Source organism: Papaver somniferum, chromosome 7 (genome assembly GCF_003573695.1).
Source record: "Papaver somniferum cultivar HN1 chromosome 7, ASM357369v1, whole genome shotgun sequence".
Taxonomy (NCBI): Eukaryota; Viridiplantae; Streptophyta; class Magnoliopsida; order Ranunculales; family Papaveraceae; genus Papaver; species Papaver somniferum.
The window spans coordinates 10,334,080-10,354,199 of NC_039364.1; the positions used below are offsets into that span (position 1 = coordinate 10,334,080).

Sequence of the window (20,120 nt, forward strand, 5' to 3'; positions counted from 1 at the left end):
TCCACTTTTTCCCCTCTTCTCCTAACTTAATCTCAATTTCACTAATTTGATCACACTTTTACTAATTTGATCTTGATCAAGAATTTTCTACTTTTAAACTCACCATTCCCATTCCATCAATGGCTCCTGCTGGAAAAAATATGGAAATAGAATTCACCAGACTCAAGAAAGAATTTGATATCTGAAGTTATTCATTTTCGCTTCCTTCTGATTCTAATTATTCGTCCAAATTCAATCTTGAGTGAATCAATTCCGAACAATGGACTAATCAGAAGATTATCATATCACTAGGACAGCTTCTTAATAATCTTCCTATCCCACTGTATAACCCAGGAATTCCCTTGTTCTATGAAATTCTGGCCGATGATCGGTTCGCACGGGGAATATTTCATCTAAGTGGTGATGGTATTAGAATAATTTTGGAGTATTCGCGTCGCGCAACAGGGTTAGGAACTTCCTATGCTTATGAAGTGCGAAATGAAATGTTTCATGACAAACCTATCAACCCTGCTGATTATACTCTTGAGAATTTCTTCAAACATTACTACATTGCGATCATGAAGAACGAGTCAACCAAGTGGGCCATTCGTTTAAGAAGAAAATATGGCATTGCTGAAGATGAGAAGATTATGTAAGACGTATATTGGAACGAAAAATCCAATAGAACGGCTCGCAGGTCTAATGACACATGCTGGCTCAATTATCCTGTTGTCTTAGAAGGTCCTTATATTTAGGGAAAAGCTGCTGATGGCTGCGATCTTCCTCTGCCTCAGAATTGTTCTGCTTATCAGCCTTGGAAGCTGTTTCTTTCCGAAGATGAGAATAAGGTATGATATTTCCGTAGAGATATTCTAGATTTCGCATAGCTTTATTTTCTTTATTTTTTATTTTCTTATTCCTTCAATTTCAGGTTGTTAAGTCAAAGAATTTGGCAAAGAGAACCAAGACTTCGCACAATGCGTCATCTTCGCAGAATATCGAAGTAAGGAACATTCTTTCTTTAGTTTTAAAAATATTGTTGCCTTTATTCCTTATCTTGGTTGTTCGCGTAGGTTGAAACTTCGGGTGTTAAAACTATGGGTAAAGCTAAGAATCAACCTAAGAAACCTGTGTCTAAATCTTCATCCAAGAAGCGCAAAGAACTTGACCCTTCTTCAAGTCCTGAATCCGAAGATGATGATATTCTTGCTTCTGAGGATCCATCGAATTCCTCCTTCATGAAAGATTTATCCAGTCTTTTCTATGATACCATGTCAGCTATTAATAATGATGAATTACAACGCACTTTTGAAATGATCTCTAAAGTATGTGATGCTCTCATTTTGGATGATCCATCTCTTCGCGGAGCTGCTTCTGTAATAAACCCAAGTTTCCAATATTCACTTGGTTCTATGGTAATGTTCTCATCTTCGCACTTTCTTAAATACTATTTCTATTCTTTTTCTTCGCTATATAATTCCTTCCTTAAATTTTCGCAGGTATCTCGCTTATCCTATGTGGTTTCCTCGGATTACCAAAGGAAACTTCTCAAGTTAAAGGGAGAAAATACCAAACTTAAAGCTAAAAATACTTCCAACTCTGAACGTATTCGCGAAATCCAAGAAAGAAATGATGAACTCATTGGTGCGTAGTTTTTATCATTCTCCTTTCTTTGCTTTATATGATAATTTGCACTTCTTATTTTCTATGTTCACATACATTTATAACATTTCTGATGAGGTGTCTAATTTTCCCGATGAGGAAATTCTTTTCGAACATCTCAATTCTTCTTTAAACAATTACCCTACCAAAGGAATTGAGAATCTTAGTTTGGAAGAATTAAGATCGAAGTATACTGCTCTTAGGATGGATCATAGACCTCTATTGACTACACTCAATAACTTCAGATGTCGTCTTCGTGTGAATAAAGAAACAATTCATATTTTGGAGACAAGAAAGAAAAAACTCATTAGTGAAAAATATGAGGTTGCTCTCAAAGGTGCGAAGGCATTAGAAAAATTCCAAGAAGCCATCCTTAAAGTTCAAGTTGAACGTGTTTTAACTTTGAGCGAAAAGAACGCACTCGTTGAAGAAAGAAATTTAATTCGTTCTCAACTTCTTATAGAAAGTGAACCTGAGTTTAGTTGGGCTGCTAGGGTTTTGAATGATGCTTGGAAGGGTTTAGATGTAAATGTGAACCTTGAATCTGAACATTCTGCACACTGGTTAAAAACATTATTTCCAATCATGAAGGTCATTTGTTGCTCTGTCATACTTGTCATTTCCTGAGGATGATACCTTTTTTAATTCTAACTTGCTTATTTTTTCTTCGCAGAGAAAGAGAAGAATTATCTTGGAGAGATTGAAGAGTTAAAGACACAATTATCTGCTCGCAATGCCAAGTATCATCAGTTATAGAAGAACTATATCGTCACTGTTTCAAATAATGGCAAGGATGCCACTCGTGCTCGTGATGCTGCTGTTAAGAGAGTCTGTATTGATAATGATATTCCTCTCTCAAAGTACATATTCGCAGACGTTCCTCCCAACGAAGCTGTTCATGATATTGAAGATAGTGAAAGAGAATATGAAAAATACGAAGAAGAAGTAAGTGATTCTGAGACTGAGCAAAATGATGAAGATAATTTAGGCAAAGATTAATCATTATTCACTTGTTGTAAATTCTTTTTCTGCTTTTTGTATATTTTCATGTCTTTTGGAATGAATATCTTTTAAGTATTAACTTTTAATATATACTCCCTTTGATTTATACATGTATTCGCACATAACAAAATGTCATTCTTCACACGTGCATGAGACTATCAAATGGGGAAAATAACATCCTTCTTATGTTTTCATTCCCATTCTTGCCTCTGTTAATTGGCACATATTGATAGACTAATGAACATAATGCCGTTCTCTGCCTTATTTATGTTATATACTATGCGAAGTTATTCGCAGTATAATCGTTTTCCTGTAAAACAAAGTTAGAATATATCTTATTTTTCTCATGAGGTCTTATTTTGCCCCAAAAAAAAATTTCTTTATTCTTGTGCGATGAAATCGCAGGAAGTATTTACACTGTAGTGCATCGATCCATTGATCTCGCCTTATCTTTTTCTTGCATTATTACCTCTTCAGGTTTCTTATGTGCGTAAATATGACAAGCCTTAGTACTCCCTTGAGTAAAAGCCTCATGACATTTACGTCTTTTGACACAATTCAGCTCCCTAATGGAGGGTCCCCTCCTTATCTTCCCCTGGTTGCCCCTTCAAGGAAGCTTACCTCTACTGGGTTAAGGTTGGCTCCTCCCATCCGGTAATACAACAATCAGTTGATTTCGCAGTCTCTTATCCCTCCACCGACAAGGTTTATGGTTACGAAACTGCACCCTAAGTGGGGTATCTTCGGACCGAGTGCATCATAGTCAGGACTTGTCAAGAGTGGCAAGGTACGCTCCAGACGCCCCGGGCACTCTTGACTCAACCGTGTACCTTGGCGCCCTGATCGAGTTTCTGCACTCCTTAGGAAAAATCTTATTACCCCAATCTTTCGATTTAGGTGTCTTTCCTGGATGGGCATTTTCGTTTTTCTCACCCCAAATCTCCATGACTCAAGTTCCAGGGTCGATGTAGCTTTCCCTTGAGTCATGCTTTACCAGGTTTTCCCCGACTATGAAGTGCGATAGGTCTTACTTTTTGCCTCTTGCATTTATGCGAACTAGGTTGCACGCCACATTCAGATGCCTAGCCTCCCTAATTAGAGTTTTTATTTTTGTTGCCTTCTATTAAGGTCTTATTATTAGGATTTACATTTTCCTTCTCTTGATATGACATCATCATATGCAAATAAAAATTTTCATTCCCATTCTTATGCTCGAGTTTACAAATCTAGTACATAGAACTCTTATTAATTTCTTACTCATGAAGAAAAACATTTACGCCTTTCGTACTATTCACTTTCTTCATTTGCCTTTTGCATCTCTTTAAGTTCGCAGATGCTCCTCAGAATATTACTTTGCATGATTTCGTCAATCTCCTCTATGCAAGAAGCTTCGCACATATATTTAGAACATAACTTCTGCCTATGCATTCGTTCTCCTTTTTTAGAAGTAATCTTTCTGGCTCGTTTAATATTGTTATTCGCAGAAGATTCTGCCTCAGCATAGTGCTTATATGCTTTTCCAATTATAGAAATTACATCCACCATTAATCTTTCACCTCTTTGATTATCCTTCGCATACTTCTTACAATTTCTTCATTTGCATTCTCGCTCCTCGCACTTGTCAATATCAATTTCTAAACAATTTCTTTCTTCACTAGTATCTCATCTTATTATGCCAAGACCTTGAGGTAAAGGAAACTTTATACATTTATGAAATGTCGATGCCACGCCCAAGATACTATGCATCCATGGTATCCCAATCAGAGCATTATAGGATGACTCAACATCAACAACACATAACACAATTTCTGTTGGAAGACTTTGCATAGGAATTCGCTTGTTACTTCTCCCTTTGGTTTATTCGCAACACCATTAAAGCCGTAAATTTTATAAGTTGAAGGAATTAATTCGTAATCTTTTCCGCCATAGTCTTGTATGTATGATAAAAGAGAATATCAATAGAACTCCCAGGATCTATGAGTATTTTGTTTATAACCCAAGTATTCGCTTCATCTTTTTCGCCATCCTCTACTTTAGCCTTCGGATTAATCCCTAACCTCACCACTAGTGGATATTCATGTGGTTCTCCTGCTCCTGGTGATTCTTCCACACTGAATGAAATAGTCTCCTTTTGCAAATCTTTTACTGGTGATGTCTTCGCAAGGTTAAAGATTTCTCTTCCATCATTGTTTCTCGCATGCACCCGACTTAAAATGTTGTTATGAAAGTCTTATATATTTTTGAACAAATGTATAATCGAATTACAGTATAGGTTTTTCTCCTTCGCACCAACTTCAATTACATATGTATTCTTTCCTTTCTCTGCACCATATGCAATTCCTCCTGGTGGTGGTGGTGGTAAATTCTATGGCTGCTTTGCTAAGAAATGATCTAGTTTTCCTTGTTCAATCATTCGTAGTATGATTTTCCTCACATTTCTACAATTACTTGTCGTGTGACCATGGAGGCGATGATATACACAAAATTCTTTGCTCCTTCTCCCAGGTGGTGGCTTATCTCCTGCATTATGTGGTTCAGGAATTTCTTCCATAAATATAATAGCTTTCCAGATTTTGTCTACTGTAGTATTCAACTTTGGCAAGTTTATCTGTTCCCAGACCACCTTTTCAGTTCCTTGTCTTTTATTATAATATGGTTGTTGGCCCCCGTAACCTTCTGGTGGATTGTCCACTCTTTGAATCTTATTATTTCCTCCGCGATTTAGAAATTTCTTTTCTTTGTATTCTCTTTCGAATTCTTCTTGATCTGTACTACCCGTTGCTACCAGCTTTTGTTCTACCTCCTTAACGTTATTTCCTTGACTTCCTTGAGATGTACTAGCAACCGCATTTGTCATTCTTGGGAGTAAACTTGCGCTCCCATTATTCGCATTGGGTATCGCAACCGGGTAAGACTCCATATCTCTCTGCTTCTCCTCAAGTGCTATATATTCTTCTTGAATTTCGTGCAGCTCTGACATTGTTATACTGTCTTTTATCCTGAAGATATGCGTATATTATAAATCTGTAGGAAAAAGAGCATTGATAAAAGCTAGTGTAATATTTAGTTCATCTACCGTTCTTGCCATTTCACTACACATGGTTCTCCAACGTGTGATTAGATGACGCAAACTCTCATTAATCCTTCTCCGAAGTCCAAAGGTTGTCTCAATCCCGGGTCTTGACATATTATTACTGATATATTGTCCCAAAAAGACGTTCTGTAAATGACGAAATGATCTAATGGTTCCTACTGGCAACCCTTCAAACCATATCAAGGCTTCCCCTGTCAAGCTGGCAGGGAAATACTTACACAACACTGCATCATTCTCTTCTCATTGCAACAGAGATCGATTGTAAGCGTTAATGTGTTGTACTGCACATGTACTTCCATCAAATATACTTGTGAATACTGGTAAATTGCATTTAGGTGGTATTATTACACTTTGGATTTGCCTCAAAAAGGGTGTTTTCCCAGCTTCCTACACTGCTTCTTCTAACTGTCTCCTTCAACCATTCCTTCGCACAGTCATCATTTCTCTTAGCTCTGCCATTTCTCTACAAATTTCGTCACTCATAGTTTAATCCAAATCCTGCCTCATTGGTATTTTTAATCTCACTTGCCTCAACCTATTTTCATGATTATTCTGTCGCATGGCTTCTTGGATCTCTCTTTCTTCAGCTTCTTCTCTTCTTCTCCTACGTCTTTCTCTTTCATCTCTCATACGTTCACGAATGGAATTATCCCTTTCATCCTCTTCTTCACGTGCATATTCATCTCTTAATATTTCTCTACCGTGTAATAGAATTCTCCCTTGTTCTGGATCATTTTCTTCATCGTTATCTGACTTATAGTGTGTGCGGTATCGTTCGCCTACATTTTGACGCCTGTTATTCCTTTGACCTTCTTGTCGGTGATGATTCTCACGCGGTTGCTCGTATCTTTCATATTCCACGCGTCTCTCGCGTTGATCTTGTAAATTATCACCTACCTGTAATTTCTCATCAATATTGTCTAAAGGTTGTTCTCGCCTAGCACCTCTTTGATTAGATTGACTTCGTCTTGATGAACTTCTGCTTGTCCTAGATCTTGATCGTGTAGAGATTCTTGATCTACGTTCTTGTAATCTGAGGTTCTCTTCTCATAGATCTTCATTCTGACGTATCAAATTCGCACGCTCTTCCTCTTCTCTTCTCTGTTGTGCAATCAATCTTTGTCTTAGTTCTGCAATTGTCATAGTTTCTTCATTTCCTTCAATCCTTCTTGCATCTCCAGTTCTTTGTTCCTCTTCTTCGGTTGAATTTGTTCGTGCGATATGAATACTCACTCGATCGTAATTAATATCATTATGCTGCTCGTGTGTACGCTGATGTCTAATTAGAGTTGTATTTCTTTGATTTTCTCTTTCTCCTTCCTCTGGTTGCTCAGGAATTTCACCTCTTCTTCTTTCAGCAATTCTTTTACTCCTCCTAGCTGTCGCCGTTTGTTCAGCAGTAGATCCAATTCGTACCATCTCTACTTTTTAACAAATGAAAGACTATTTTAAGAAGAGTTGAAAGATACTAACGATGAAAATCTCAATTGTTTAAACAAAAAGATTAGATCTAAAATCCTGTAAACTTGATTTCTAAACAAATTCACCAACAGGGTATATCACTCATCCCTGTTTCTAGCGCCAGATGTAGTTGCAGGAAATCCTACAACCACGCTTGTATAACTATTTGAGCAATGTATTAAGAAATCGTGGTGAAAATCATATATTTACTCATTCAAATCTTAAATTAGATACAAGATAATACAAAGGTTTTACTTGCTCTCCAAATAAACTTTCTCTCTCCTAATTTCTTATCTAACACACTAACTGAGATCTCTCTATTAGATGATAACCTTTCCCTTTATATAAGGTACTAAATAATGGATGACAGATAATGGATCCTTTATTTTCGGAACGGTCGTACGATACAATCGTTCATGTTCATTCCTTCATCTTCGCACACTTTATATTTCGCACAAATCTTCACATTTTACTCGTGACTATACTGACATCATCAAATACGTCATCTTAATTTGGCTATACGCGATGATCTTCGCTCATATTACATGACCTTTACTTCGCATACATAATTAATGTGCAATATTTCACTCCTACAAGAAGAAGAAGAGTGAGAGGGGAAAGAGGAAAAGGAAGAGGAAGAGGATGAGATCGCAGAAGGATTTCCTGCCAGGCTCAAATCAGTTTATGAATCTAGGGGAACAAGTCCTCGAAACACCTGTGAAACATTGGATAACTATAATCATTATGTGGAAAAATATATGGATCTTAAGAAAAGAAAACTTGATTTGGAAACAAGAAAAACTTGATCTGAAAATTCGTGTGCAAGAGAACCGGCATATGAGTATGGACACATCAAAGATGAATGCTTTCCAGTTAAAGTGGTGGCAAATGTGTGGTAACCAGATTGCAGAAAAGCATAGGGTTTTTGACATGAGCATTGGTGATGTGAAAAATGACAAACAAGTAGACAAAGACCGCAATGATGTAGAACAAGAAGAGGATGTTGAGAACAGAAAAAAGAAAGCGAAGATGATCCGAGTATCTTATGCATTCTTAATCGTTTATCACATAGTATCTCATGTCTTTGCCTAACTTTATGAGACTTGAGTATATTCTGCACTTATATGGACCTTGTTCTTATGTCATTAGCTATTTCTGTTTTATTTAGGTTCTATAACATCAAATTGTCCACTGCAGAAAGATGTATTTCTTTAGGGGAAAACTTCTTACATGTATAAGGAGGTTGCAACGTAATCGTATGATGGAATTAATGTTCAATATTTAATCTCCAACTTCTCTTAAATTAGCAATTTCAAAATCTCAAGGCAAGCCGCCAAATCATCTAAGAACATCCCCGAATTTTTTTTTTCCGTGTAAGCTCCATTAATACAGAAGAGCCTTGCAGCCTTGGTATTATTAACAGAAAGATAGTACTGAAGGTTGTCCAACACTTTTACTGATCGGTTCGGAAACTTAGTAGTTGTTGATCTGTTTTTGTTTTCCTTCTTTTTTCCATAGGGTAGTTGATGATCTTAGATACCGCTATTATAGTTTTTTGATATTCAAAAAGAAAATAACATATCCTATTTGAGAAAAAAAGAAGGCATTAGCACATATTGCCGAACACAAGATGAAGGAAATAACAATAGTGTATATTTACCTGTTAGAAAGAAACACCCCATAAACGTCAATGTTAGATAATTACAACTATAAAATGCATTCTTTTAATTGTTTATCCCTTCGCGGAATAGGATATACCTGTTAGAAACCATTTTTCAGAGTTTTATTCAATGGTAAATCGATTGGCGATGGTTATGGGAGTACATGGTTGACATTACAGCCAACAAAAATAAGATAAGATTTTATAAACTGATCTCCCTCACACTGTGGCTCTTCCAATCAACTTATTTCAAAGATTCAGGTCTATCATTATACCTCGAAAAATAGAAAGAATAACAATCCCCATTCCTCCTAAAACCCTAGGTGTACGGTATTAACAAACATTATTTTAAACAATACTAGATTACTTTGATCTATTGTGCAACAATTGTAAGGTACTTATACCAGTTCCTTACGTCAGTTGTCTTTTGATTATATCTTCTCTTTCTATACGCATATGAACATTTTATGAAAAATGGATCATTTGTCCAAATATTTCTAAAACATGGTTCAAATGGACGAGTAAAAATTATTATGGGTGAAATGGATACCAAAAAAATAATAAAGATGAAACTGAATTGGGTTATTTGGTTTTTGGTACCCGGATTTTGACCAAAACCTGGGTTTGGTCTAACAGTTGTCCAGGCTTTGTGTTTGGTCTAAAGACCAACGTTGACCCGCATTGACTCGGTTATATGGTGGCGTGTCTAACTATTTGACTTGGTTATTTTTTGTGCACTCCTTAAATTATTAGGTATTCACTACCAGGGGCCTCAAAAATGATAATTCGTTAGCAGCCCCGGTCACCCTTCTTATCTTCATCTTCCTTCTTCTTTTTCTCTTTGTTTTCTTTTCCTGTTAGTTTGAGTAGGGATGCACAACGGGTAGGGTGGGTAGGATATGGCCTATTTCGCCACCCTATCCGCTGACTGGCGGGTAAGAAATTTTTTACCCGCCACTAAACGTATAAGGTCCTACCCGACCCTATTTCGCCATCCTATCCGCTGACTGGCGGGTCGGGTAGGATAGGGTGGCGGGTATAACCGTTTTTTTCTTTTTTAGTTTTCTATATTCTGTTTTAGAGTTCTGGTTTTAGCTATACACAAGTTTGTGCTTCATTCTACGGAATCAAGTAGTGTACAATTTGTTTTTTTATTTTTTTGTCTGTTCAAAATCATTCATAATTGTGCCACAATTTGCTAAAAAAATGCCGTTTGGGTTAAAAATGCCGGTGCGACATATCATAGAATAGTTGAAAGGTGTTTGCAGAGTGGATACATAAAATGTTAGAAGTCTACGTTGACGACATGCTGGTAAAAAGTAAAAAAGCAGAAGATCATGTGTATAATTTGAGAGAAATCTTTGAACAAATGCCAAAGTTTAATATTAAGGTAAACCCAAAAAAATGCATCTTTCGAGTATCTTCAGGAAAAAATTTGGGTTACATAATATCAAAAGAAGGAATCGAAGTTGATCCAGAAAAAGTACAAGCAGTCCGAGACATGCCACCACTTGCAACTATAAAGGATGTTCAAAAATTAAATGGTTTGATAGCATCGCTGGGGAGATTTGTTTCGCGCTCTTCAGATAAGTGCAAACACTTTTTTAATATAGTAAAGAAGGGAACATAATTTGAGTGGACAGAAGAGTGCGATCAAGCATTGCAGAGCATAAAAAATTACTTAATGAATCTATCAATCATGCAGAAGGCAATACCAGGAGAAGAATTGCTCTTTTATTTGGCATCAGCACCATATGCTTCAAGTGATGTTTTGATACGCGTGGATCAAGGAGTTTAGAAACCAATATATTACATAAGAAAGACGTACAACTCAGCAGAAAGAAATTACTCAAAATAGAAAAACTAATTCTCTCACTGGTTTATGCATCTTTCAAACTTCGCATTTATTTTCAGGATCACAAAATTAAAGTACTAACAAAAGTACCAATAGAACCTACAATGAAGAGTTGGAAAAAATCGGGAAGAATTGAAAGATGGAAAGCACAGTTGGGGAATTACAATATTAGTTATGAAATGTTGTCATCACCTAAATCACAAGTTATCGCAGAGTTCCTTGCAGAATTTTCGTTAGAGGAAGGATCCGAAGAAGAAGAGGGAGAGGGAGAGGTGAAAGTTAAAGAAGTATTTTCTTTAATAGTCTCAACATTCGTAGATGGGGAAGTAGGAGCGAAGGGTTACAGAGATACAACTACATTAGATAAGATCGTAGTGGTAGGAGGAGGAAAATCATTTACTTCAAGATTAATCGCAACATTATCCTTAGGAGGAGAAACTTCTTTAAAAGGAGTTTGAATTTCTAAAGGGGTTCCGATCATTGAAGGTTGGATAGGAGGATTGGTATTAACTTGATTTGGTATTGAAGAAGGTGATGGGGAAGTAGTTTTCACTAATCCAAACTGGGGCATGGCGATATTAGAAGTAATTTCTACAGGCTTGCGAGATTTCTTCACTTGATTGAAACCCTGCGAATAAGAATGAAGATAAGAATTAAGAGAAACAATATTGTTAAATGAAAAATGAGATATTTCTTACTTCTTTGTCGTGCGACGGTTTCCTCTTCTGAGTTTCCTTATCTTTGTCAGAAGAAGATCTAGGGTTATTAATGGTTATCTTCATACCGCTAGAAGAAGACATTGATCTACAAATGGTATGGGAATTAGGTTAATAACAAATCAAAGGATAAAATCTGAAGAAAAAAGAATGATTTAGGGAAAATAAACATACTGTGAGTTGGTATTCATAGAGATAGAAGATGACGATAACAGCAGTAGCAGCAGATGATGATGGTGATCAAACAAAAAAGCAGCGGCAACAGATGGTGATAGTGATTGAACAAACAAGCACAACAGGTAAAGAAAACGAGATAGAAGATAATTTCGAGAAGAGAGAGAGTGGAGAAAAAAAAAATTAACTTTCTCAGAAGAATAAATAATAAGAAGAAGATGACCGGTTAGAAACAGGATATGCCGGTAAAAGAGGAAGTCAACACACGTAGAAAGATAAGCTGAAATTGTGGAAAAATGTCGGCAAGATTGAAATTCGAAAAATAAAGCATGTGCGATATTAAAGGATGAATATTTCTCATTTCTCTCTCCACGGAAAGAACGAAATGAGAAGAGGTAAAATGTAGGAGTAAAATATCGCACATACAAGTTATGCGAAGAAAAGAAGATATAATGAGAGCGAATATGATCGCGCACAGTTAAATCAAGATGACGTATCAGGTGAAGTCAGCATAATCACGAGTAAAGTGTGAGGACCTGTGCGAAGTATGTAAGTTCTGCGACACAATCAAGTATAAGTGTGCGATAATAGCGCACGGCTATTCCGAAATAAGGGGATATCTTAGCTGTCATCCACTATGTAAAACCCTATATAAAGTGTAGATTGGCCTAGTGAGAGGGAGAATTCTTTAGAATCCTTGGTCAAAATATTAGGAGAGAGAAAATTTGTGTATAAGAAACTTAGGGTTTTATATCTTCTTGTAATTGATCTTGAGATTTTGATATAATAAAGAGATAACTTCTACCATGATCACTTGATAGTTGGTAAATTCTTATATTTGTGTGGTTGAAGGATTTCCTGCAACTACAGACAGAATGAATTATGAGGATGCGTACCACCATGGCATTATGAGTAAGTAGGGAATGGTCGTCTTGTATGAGTTGAAGAGTCTAGGGAAGAATAAAAAAAGAAGTCACCATAACAAATTCCTCACAGTTGAAGCAATATATTTCCTGCTGTTTCTATTGTGGTTTTGACACGATAATTTTATGAACTTCTCATACATTGTTGTCGCTTTCTTGGGGTTCAATTTCGGCATGAACTAAGCCAAGACACTAAACAAATGCCATATGCGAGACTAACGATCAACAAATTATAATTTTCATATAATGACAATCCAAATCTCTTGTGATTTTGTGTATGTTGCATATTATGATTTTGGGAGTGAAGACACAAGTTTCGAAAGGGTTGGGATGTTCGAAGAAATTGAAATGAACTATGTGGAGATTATTAATGGAATTGAAATCGAGATATATTATGGAGTTTATTAGATTGTTCAAGTTCATCAGGTTTCATTGTATACCAAAAATCCACAACACAATCTTAACACATGATAGATTGGGAATAAAAAAAATTGCTTTGCACTTCGAAAGCAGTAATTTAAAGATTTCAAGTGTCCAACTCCATGGTGGTGTTCATTTTTTGTAAAACATTTCACATCGAACTCGTCCATGGCTGATTCGGCTAAGTAGACTTATTGAGTCGGTCTATTCGGTCTCGTCCAACTCGATTCAATTTGACATGTCTCTAGATCGGTATGTTGAACAGGACTTATCCTTACACTTTATTAGTGTCAGATTGATATTTCCCCACCCTAAGTATGTGTTAATCGGTCAACGAGTCATACATTATAAAGATTATACAATTTGAAATCGAAAATGTTTTCAAAAAAGAAAATCTGAAATTGAAAGTTCAAATTAAATTTCTAAGCACACCGAGCAATTATTGCCAAACCAATTACACTTAATTTTGAGATTTTTTTTTTTTTTTTTTTTTTGTAAGAAGTATTTCAGCTACTTACAATTAGTCTTGCAGCTGCTAGTGGCTTGGTTTCAAATGAGTCAGACCTGGAACGACTCACTTAAACAGAACCGATACAATACACGAAGCAATTTTTTGGAACTCAAACAAACAAGTTAGCCTGCCTGGGTATCTTTCACGATGTGTCAGATTCTTTTGGAAAGATTTACTCATTCCATGTTTAGGTATTTTCACGGAAAATAATAGTCAACACCACTGATGAATCACTGTTGTAATGGTTGTTTCATCATGATAGTTTGCGAATTCGTTCCAATGGCTCGGAAATGAGAAAATAGAAGCGTTATGAATAGTGTATACATACACACAATGCTGACTCAACCATGGCTTAGTGACAAAATACATTTTGTGAGAAGCCTCCAGGAAACTGATGCCTTGAAATAAAACAGTGGACCAGAAAATGAAGCCCTAAGATCACATCCCGAATGGTAAACTGTCACAAGCACTATCCCTTAATTTTGGAAGGTCAAAATAGGAACTTTTCCGTTTGTTGTTTGACCCAAAGTTTCAGTGAACCTATCACACATTGTTCTAGTTTTCCAATGGTGCTTATTTTGTACTCCCTAAGAAACTACACCAGGAACTAATCTTATATGTACAACTGCGGCTCTATTATTTCTGGAATGAAGCTTGCGCATTCTTTATTTGGAATCAACTCAGCAACGTTCACTACCACTATAGGCGATATTCCTATGGAAAAAAGGTTTGCTCGAATGTTTTGTGTATTATCTTTACTGAACTTTAGCAACCCCGTTACATCCGTGTAGGGATGCACAACGGGTAGGGTGGGTAGGATATGGCCTATTTCGCCACCCTATCCGCTGACTGGTGGGTAAGAAATTTTTACCGGCCACCCTACCCGCCACTAAACGGATAAGGTCCTATCCGACCCATTAATTGGCGGATCGGGTATGATAGGGTGGCGGGTATAACTGTTTTTTTTTTTTTTTTTTCTTTTTTAGTTTTTTATATTCTGTTTTAGAGTTCTGGTTTTAGCTATACACAAGTTTGTGCTTCATTCTACGGAATCAAGTAGTGTACAATTTGTTTTTTTATTTTTTTGTTTGTTCAAAATCATTCATAGTTGTGCCACAATTTGCTATATCCAGGTATGCATACTTATGATATAACATTCAGCTCAGGCTAAAAGGTAAGGATAACATAATCATTACATGTCTTAGAATGAATGAGATTGTTATGCCATGAACAAGTTTCTTCTACCTTCTTCATTCTGTTAGATAATTAATTTATCTGCCGTTTAACACAGTAACAATTAGATAGTTTACGAGTTAAAACTAACTTGATGGTCGTAATTGAATGTTGTATCTATTTCTCCATTCTTATGCAGAGAATGTGATCATAGAGAATTCTCTGTGTATTGATTGTTTTTTCAACCAACTTGGTGTGATAATTTTTTTTTCTTCAGAGGATCCTCATATTCATGTCTCATCAAACGGTTATATGACCTGCACCAAAAGCTCCTCATATTGACCTTCTTCTTCAATCATCATCTACGATGATGGAATAAGTACTAAGATCACCAAATAAATCTGCATACATGAAAAAATTCAACCTCAAATTAGGCCAGCAAACACAAATATGTATCAAGGGTTTTAACCTCTGCAGGCCAGTGTAGAAAATAAGAACACATGTAAGTATACTAAAATAGACTTCACAACAGTAATACTACTGCGAGAAACAATAAAATTGAAAGCTATTCGTTGGTTGTTAGAGCTTCCAAAAGTATCAAATTGTTCAGGTTTGACATATCCAGAGGTTCATTTCATGGCTCATAGTTCGCATTACTCCAAAATTACGTATTCCATGTGTATTGCCAGTAATCTAAAACCGTCAATGTCACCAAACTACGTATTCAATATACCTAATTCCATTAGGGAAGCAACTAAACAAACCTAGATGCTCTATCAACAATCAAGGCATTCAGAATCCACAACTAACCACTGCAAATATGTCATCCAAGTGAAAGTAACATATAGTGTTGTACCTAATTCTATGAAACAAGAACAGTAACTAAATTCACAACTTACTAATGGAAATATACATATGGTTATACTATATTCTAAGAAACTGAAAACAGCAGAGACTTGACAAATGTAGGAGAATCAATGTAGGAAAGTTGTATACCTGACTCTAAGACGTCATCCTCCTTCTCTTCAGCTCCTAGTGTAGATGGATCCATATCAATCGGCGTCCTCAACCAGTTCTGTAGGAGAATCAATGCTTCCACAGTTCGGGGTCTTAAAGAACTACGGAAATGACCAAGTATTCGCTTTCCAGTACTGAAAGCAGATTCACTTAAGTTGCAACTGAAGAGACGGGAATAACAAGTATGTCTCTTGCTATAAGTGACAGAATACCAAACCTTGCAGCATTGCTTTTCCACCAAGTCAATATATCAAACTTTGAACCTTCTTTCTTGTTTTTTGTTGGTGAGTAAATCTGCTCCGATAAGTATCTTTCCACCTATGATTTGTCAAAATCCTCCATTGTAGACAACTGGGTTTTACGATCTTCTCTATGGGCCTTATATCTTCTCTTTCTATGTAACGTAGAACTAGAACTAGAGCTCTCTTGACTAGGACTACCACCAGTTTCACCTACAGATTCTGACGAGGCTAACACACTTCCTACACCTGCATATTTTGCCTTGTAAGCTGTATATAATTCATTAAAATCCTATTTCACTTTATCTAACCAATTTTTTACCAATCTTTGTTTCATCCAAGGAATATCATGCACAATCAAGTCTTCTAGTATTACTTGTAGTCCACGTTCTTTTTCTCTTGGATCAAGAAGCACAGAAATAAACAATAAAGGATTCATGTTTTTATACTCACCCCAATACTTGTTGTATTTAAGTAACATCTTCTCACCCATATGGCTTAAGTGAGGATCATAATGAGCTTTTTTCCATTCATTTAAATCTCCACGTACATCACAAATTTCCGCCAAAAATGTATGCGAAGTGACATTCGTAGAACTAGAAAACTCAACAGTGGCTTCAAAAAATACCTGTAGATACAGTACTAATTGTTACCGACTGTTGCATCCATAGAGATGAATGTTGTCATAGCAAAACTTACAATAATTAAGTTTCTTCTTAGAAAAGGAAAATGAACTGTAAAGGTGCTATTCAGTTGAGTCACAAGTTGCCAAGCAAAATAACCAGTCATTAGTTGAACGAGAACAGCCAGCAGAAAGCAACTACTGTTTATGGTGATTCATGTCGCAGTACAATAAGATTACTGTGCCCAGACGCGAGAGGAGAAATTTGCGGCAATGGAAAATAGGCGACGCTTCATATAAAAGAGAGTTCAGTTATTGCTACCGGCAACTACCAATAATGATGCAACTACCAATAGACTATCGCAGTCTACAATCCATCTACTGGTTTCAGACTTTGTTTTGTATCATGCAATCAGTTCTAAGTTTCAGACCTTGTTTTGTTTCATGCAATCAGTTCTAAAATGGTTGATAAAGAAAGATAAAATACCTGTAAAAACTGAACTAGGACTCGAGCATTAGCCCAATCATACTTTTCAGGAGCATGCACACGAGGCTTTTTCTTCTTGGCTTTTTTCCGACCAGCTACGGGTTCTTCAGGAGCATCAGAATTAGATGAAGTAGATTCATATTCATCGGGAACATCTGTACTGTCAATAGCATCAATATTAACACCCATTTCTGGTTCATCGGGAATATCGAAGATAAACCTCTCACGAAAGGCTTTATCTGACCGTGCTAGCCTTATAAAGGCTTTTTCATATTTTTCCCACACTAAGCCTGCACAAAATTAAGGGCAGAAAAGAATAAGAACCTAAATTGTTCAAAACCAGAATCAAATTAATAATCAACAAATTCCTATGAGAAATTTCATCAATCAGTTAACATGCATGTTAATTTCTCAAATAATTTCTTCAAATACTAAACAACTGAAGAGCAGCAATTTCTTTTAAAGACATGGGTTCAAAGTCAAATAATCAAAATCTTACTGAAATTGTTTGAAGCTATAAGGCTCATTAGTAGGTCAAGTTAGTTAGAAGCTAATCTGGCAATGTGTTACCATGCGATGTTCTTTTAAGTCAAACTATTTGTGAGAGAACATGTTTTTCTAAAGTAACATATAGTGTTGTACCAAAAATTATCTTTTAAGTCAGGTATAAGTACCAGTTGCTAACTATAACATACTACTTTGTACATGAGAAATATTTGATGTCTATATTGGGATTTCTAGCTTTTTACACAGGGTGCTTGATACACTATGGCTTCTAACCACACTAATATAACATAACAAAGATATCCACATTCCAACAATGAAATAGAAACATCACTCTTAACATAACCTTCAAAGACTACATAAAAGTACTCTTTTACGCTCGTAATACTTTCTACTATCAAACTTCAACACAAAACTTAATCCATTTGAGTTCATTCATGATAACTACACCCAAACTGGAAAATACTAACTGACAGTAATACCAGTATATCAACAACACCTAAGGTGAAAGTTATCAACCAATGCAGTTCCTACCAGTGCAGTCATTAATTGCGAAATACAAAGGTATCTACTTCATATTGCTTCTCTAAAAATTTGGATTCACAAAGTAGAAAATCTATACATGAAAAAGGTTCTTTAAAAAACATATATGTTTTCAAAAAACCACCAGATTCTCCACAATGTGGAAGGACATGTCACAAGCAGTAATCTCTTTCGTTGACTTTCATCTCTCCCTGGATGAGAATAAGAACTCTTAAGGGGTATGAGTGTCTAATCATGCTCATCATATGTGGGATGTATAGGTTTTGTAACAAGGTATAAGCTCTGCTCCCTGAAAAAATCTGTAATAGAACAAACCTACTTTTTGTTCTCTAAATTCATTTATTGAGCTATGTTAAGAATTGTTTTATAAGACAAAATGTTCCATAAGCTACACTCAAGTCAGTTGATTTACTTGAACAACAGTTGACCATATATCATACATGTTAAACAACGGACAACTAGAAGCAAAGACACGAAAATTCATCTAAAATTATCAAAGATACATATCAAGAAATGTATCTATAAGGGAGGGAACCAAACCTGATAACGATACTTAACAGTTCAAAGCCTAAGCAGATTGCAAGTGAGAGAAAATGGTCACCAACATCGTTTCTCTTAAGAAATATCTGTATGCATAATCAAATAGATGAAGCAAAGAGTTAATACACAATAAATCAGGGCAGCCACATGGCAATCTAATTCAAAACACTTACATTATGGAAAACCAAGTATAATCAAATAGATGAAGCAAAGAGGGTTTTATATAACAAAGCAAACAAACCCAAGCAAAAGAATACAGAGAAATCCTAATTCCCACGTTCTATTTCAGTAGTATAGGGTTTTTCATAAAAATTTCAAAATCAATTACTAATATAAAATAGAAAATCTAATTAACACATCAACACCTTAATGAAAGTCTAATAAGATGTATTTCTCCAAACTCCTAAGTTCCAATATAGTAACATTGATGAACAAGATATCAAATGCTGGACAATCCCAGTCTACAGCTTGTAAGAAATATCAAATATTGTTACCATATGAGTCTATGAGATGTCATCCCAAACAATGGACACGGAAGAATCAAAAGTAATAGACAGATAAGCATTTGCACGACATAGCACAATGCAGTTTGTCAACTAGAGATATTGAACAGTCTTACCAAGACCGAGGTGCAAGTATGGTTGGCATTGGCTTCAGAAATAGTGGTAAGTAGACAATATCAGAAGTTGAATGTTCGTTATCGAGGAAAGATGGATGACAGAGCTCATCATATTTTCTGGTTCCAGCATTGTATGCCCAAATATAGTTCTTGTAACTGATTATAACAACATTACTGTCCACTGGACTGAAACCGATAACTTTAAATATGTCACCCCATCTAATACCAACAGAATTTGCACTTAATTTGATAATAATTTCGGCAAAGAGATCATGTAAGTCAACATTGCTGTGCAACCAACAGAAATTCTCCTCCTGGAGCACCCAGACACATAGAGTCCCCTTAGGTCTTCTCATTTCAGCATAAACGATCAATCCATTTGACTCCCCAAGACAATGAGCGGAACCAATCCCCCTCTCAGGAAAATCAATCATCCTACATTGACGAAATTCAGATTCATTGTTCCCTAGATCGTATACTGAGATTTTATCATACCAGCCCATCCAGTAAAGCACATTTCTATGAATAATCACACCACCAGTGGCACCTTGAAGGGATCTCAAAGTAAAACCATCAGGACAGAAAACTTCATAGAATTCCCATTTACCTGAATGAGAAGAAAATATTTGAATATTGAATTTGTTCGAGTTGGTTTGCCATGGGGGTATCCGCACAACCTTGTAGCTTGTAGTTAAGGAAGAACACTCGCATACGAAACCAGTTAAAGTTGCGAGTCTTTCCGAATCATATTGATGTCTTAGAAATACAATTCAGGAAGAGCATCCATGGGCAGAGAGTATTGTGATTTGAAATAAATTTGGAATGAGAACCAAGATATGCAATTGAAAACTTTCTGAAAGAATTTTGTTTAAAAATGTAAAATAGCATCCATGGGCAGAGAGTATTGTTATTATTGAAT

The 20,120-nt window shown here is 36.0% G+C and overlaps 1 protein-coding gene across 1 annotated transcript; it reads right to left on the bottom strand.

Moving 5' to 3' along the window:
- Positions 1–14,630: 14,630 nt before the first annotated feature.
- LOC113292702 lies at positions 14,631–19,440 on the bottom strand. The gene is made up of 6 exons (XM_026541573.1): positions 19,202–19,440; positions 18,583–18,668; positions 16,996–17,285; positions 16,340–16,514; positions 15,627–16,135; positions 14,631–15,031 (listed from the first exon to the last, which is right to left on the bottom strand). Exons 3-5 carry the CDS (start codon positions 17,182–17,184, stop codon positions 15,966–15,968), a joined length of 534 nt encoding a protein of 177 aa, XP_026397358.1. The 5' UTR covers positions 17,185–17,285; positions 18,583–18,668; positions 19,202–19,440; the 3' UTR covers positions 14,631–15,031; positions 15,627–15,965.
- Between the last annotated feature and the right edge of the window lie 680 nt (positions 19,441–20,120).

What these genes read in the sequence shown, in the direction of transcription:
- LOC113292702 (XM_026541573.1), bottom strand. Translation starts at nt 17,184, where the DNA reads ATGGGTGTTAATATTGATGCTATTGACAGTACAGATGTTCCCGATGAA. An exon ending in TCCTAGTTCAGTTTTTACAG is followed by an intron (nt 16,515 to 16,995) that starts GTATTTTATCTT and finishes CTGTATCTACAG; the next exon opens with GTATTTTTTGAAGCCACTGT. An exon ending in TAAATACAACAAGTATTGGG is followed by an intron (nt 16,136 to 16,339) that starts GTGAGTATAAAA and finishes CAAAATATGCAG; the next exon opens with GTGTAGGAAGTGTGTTAGCC.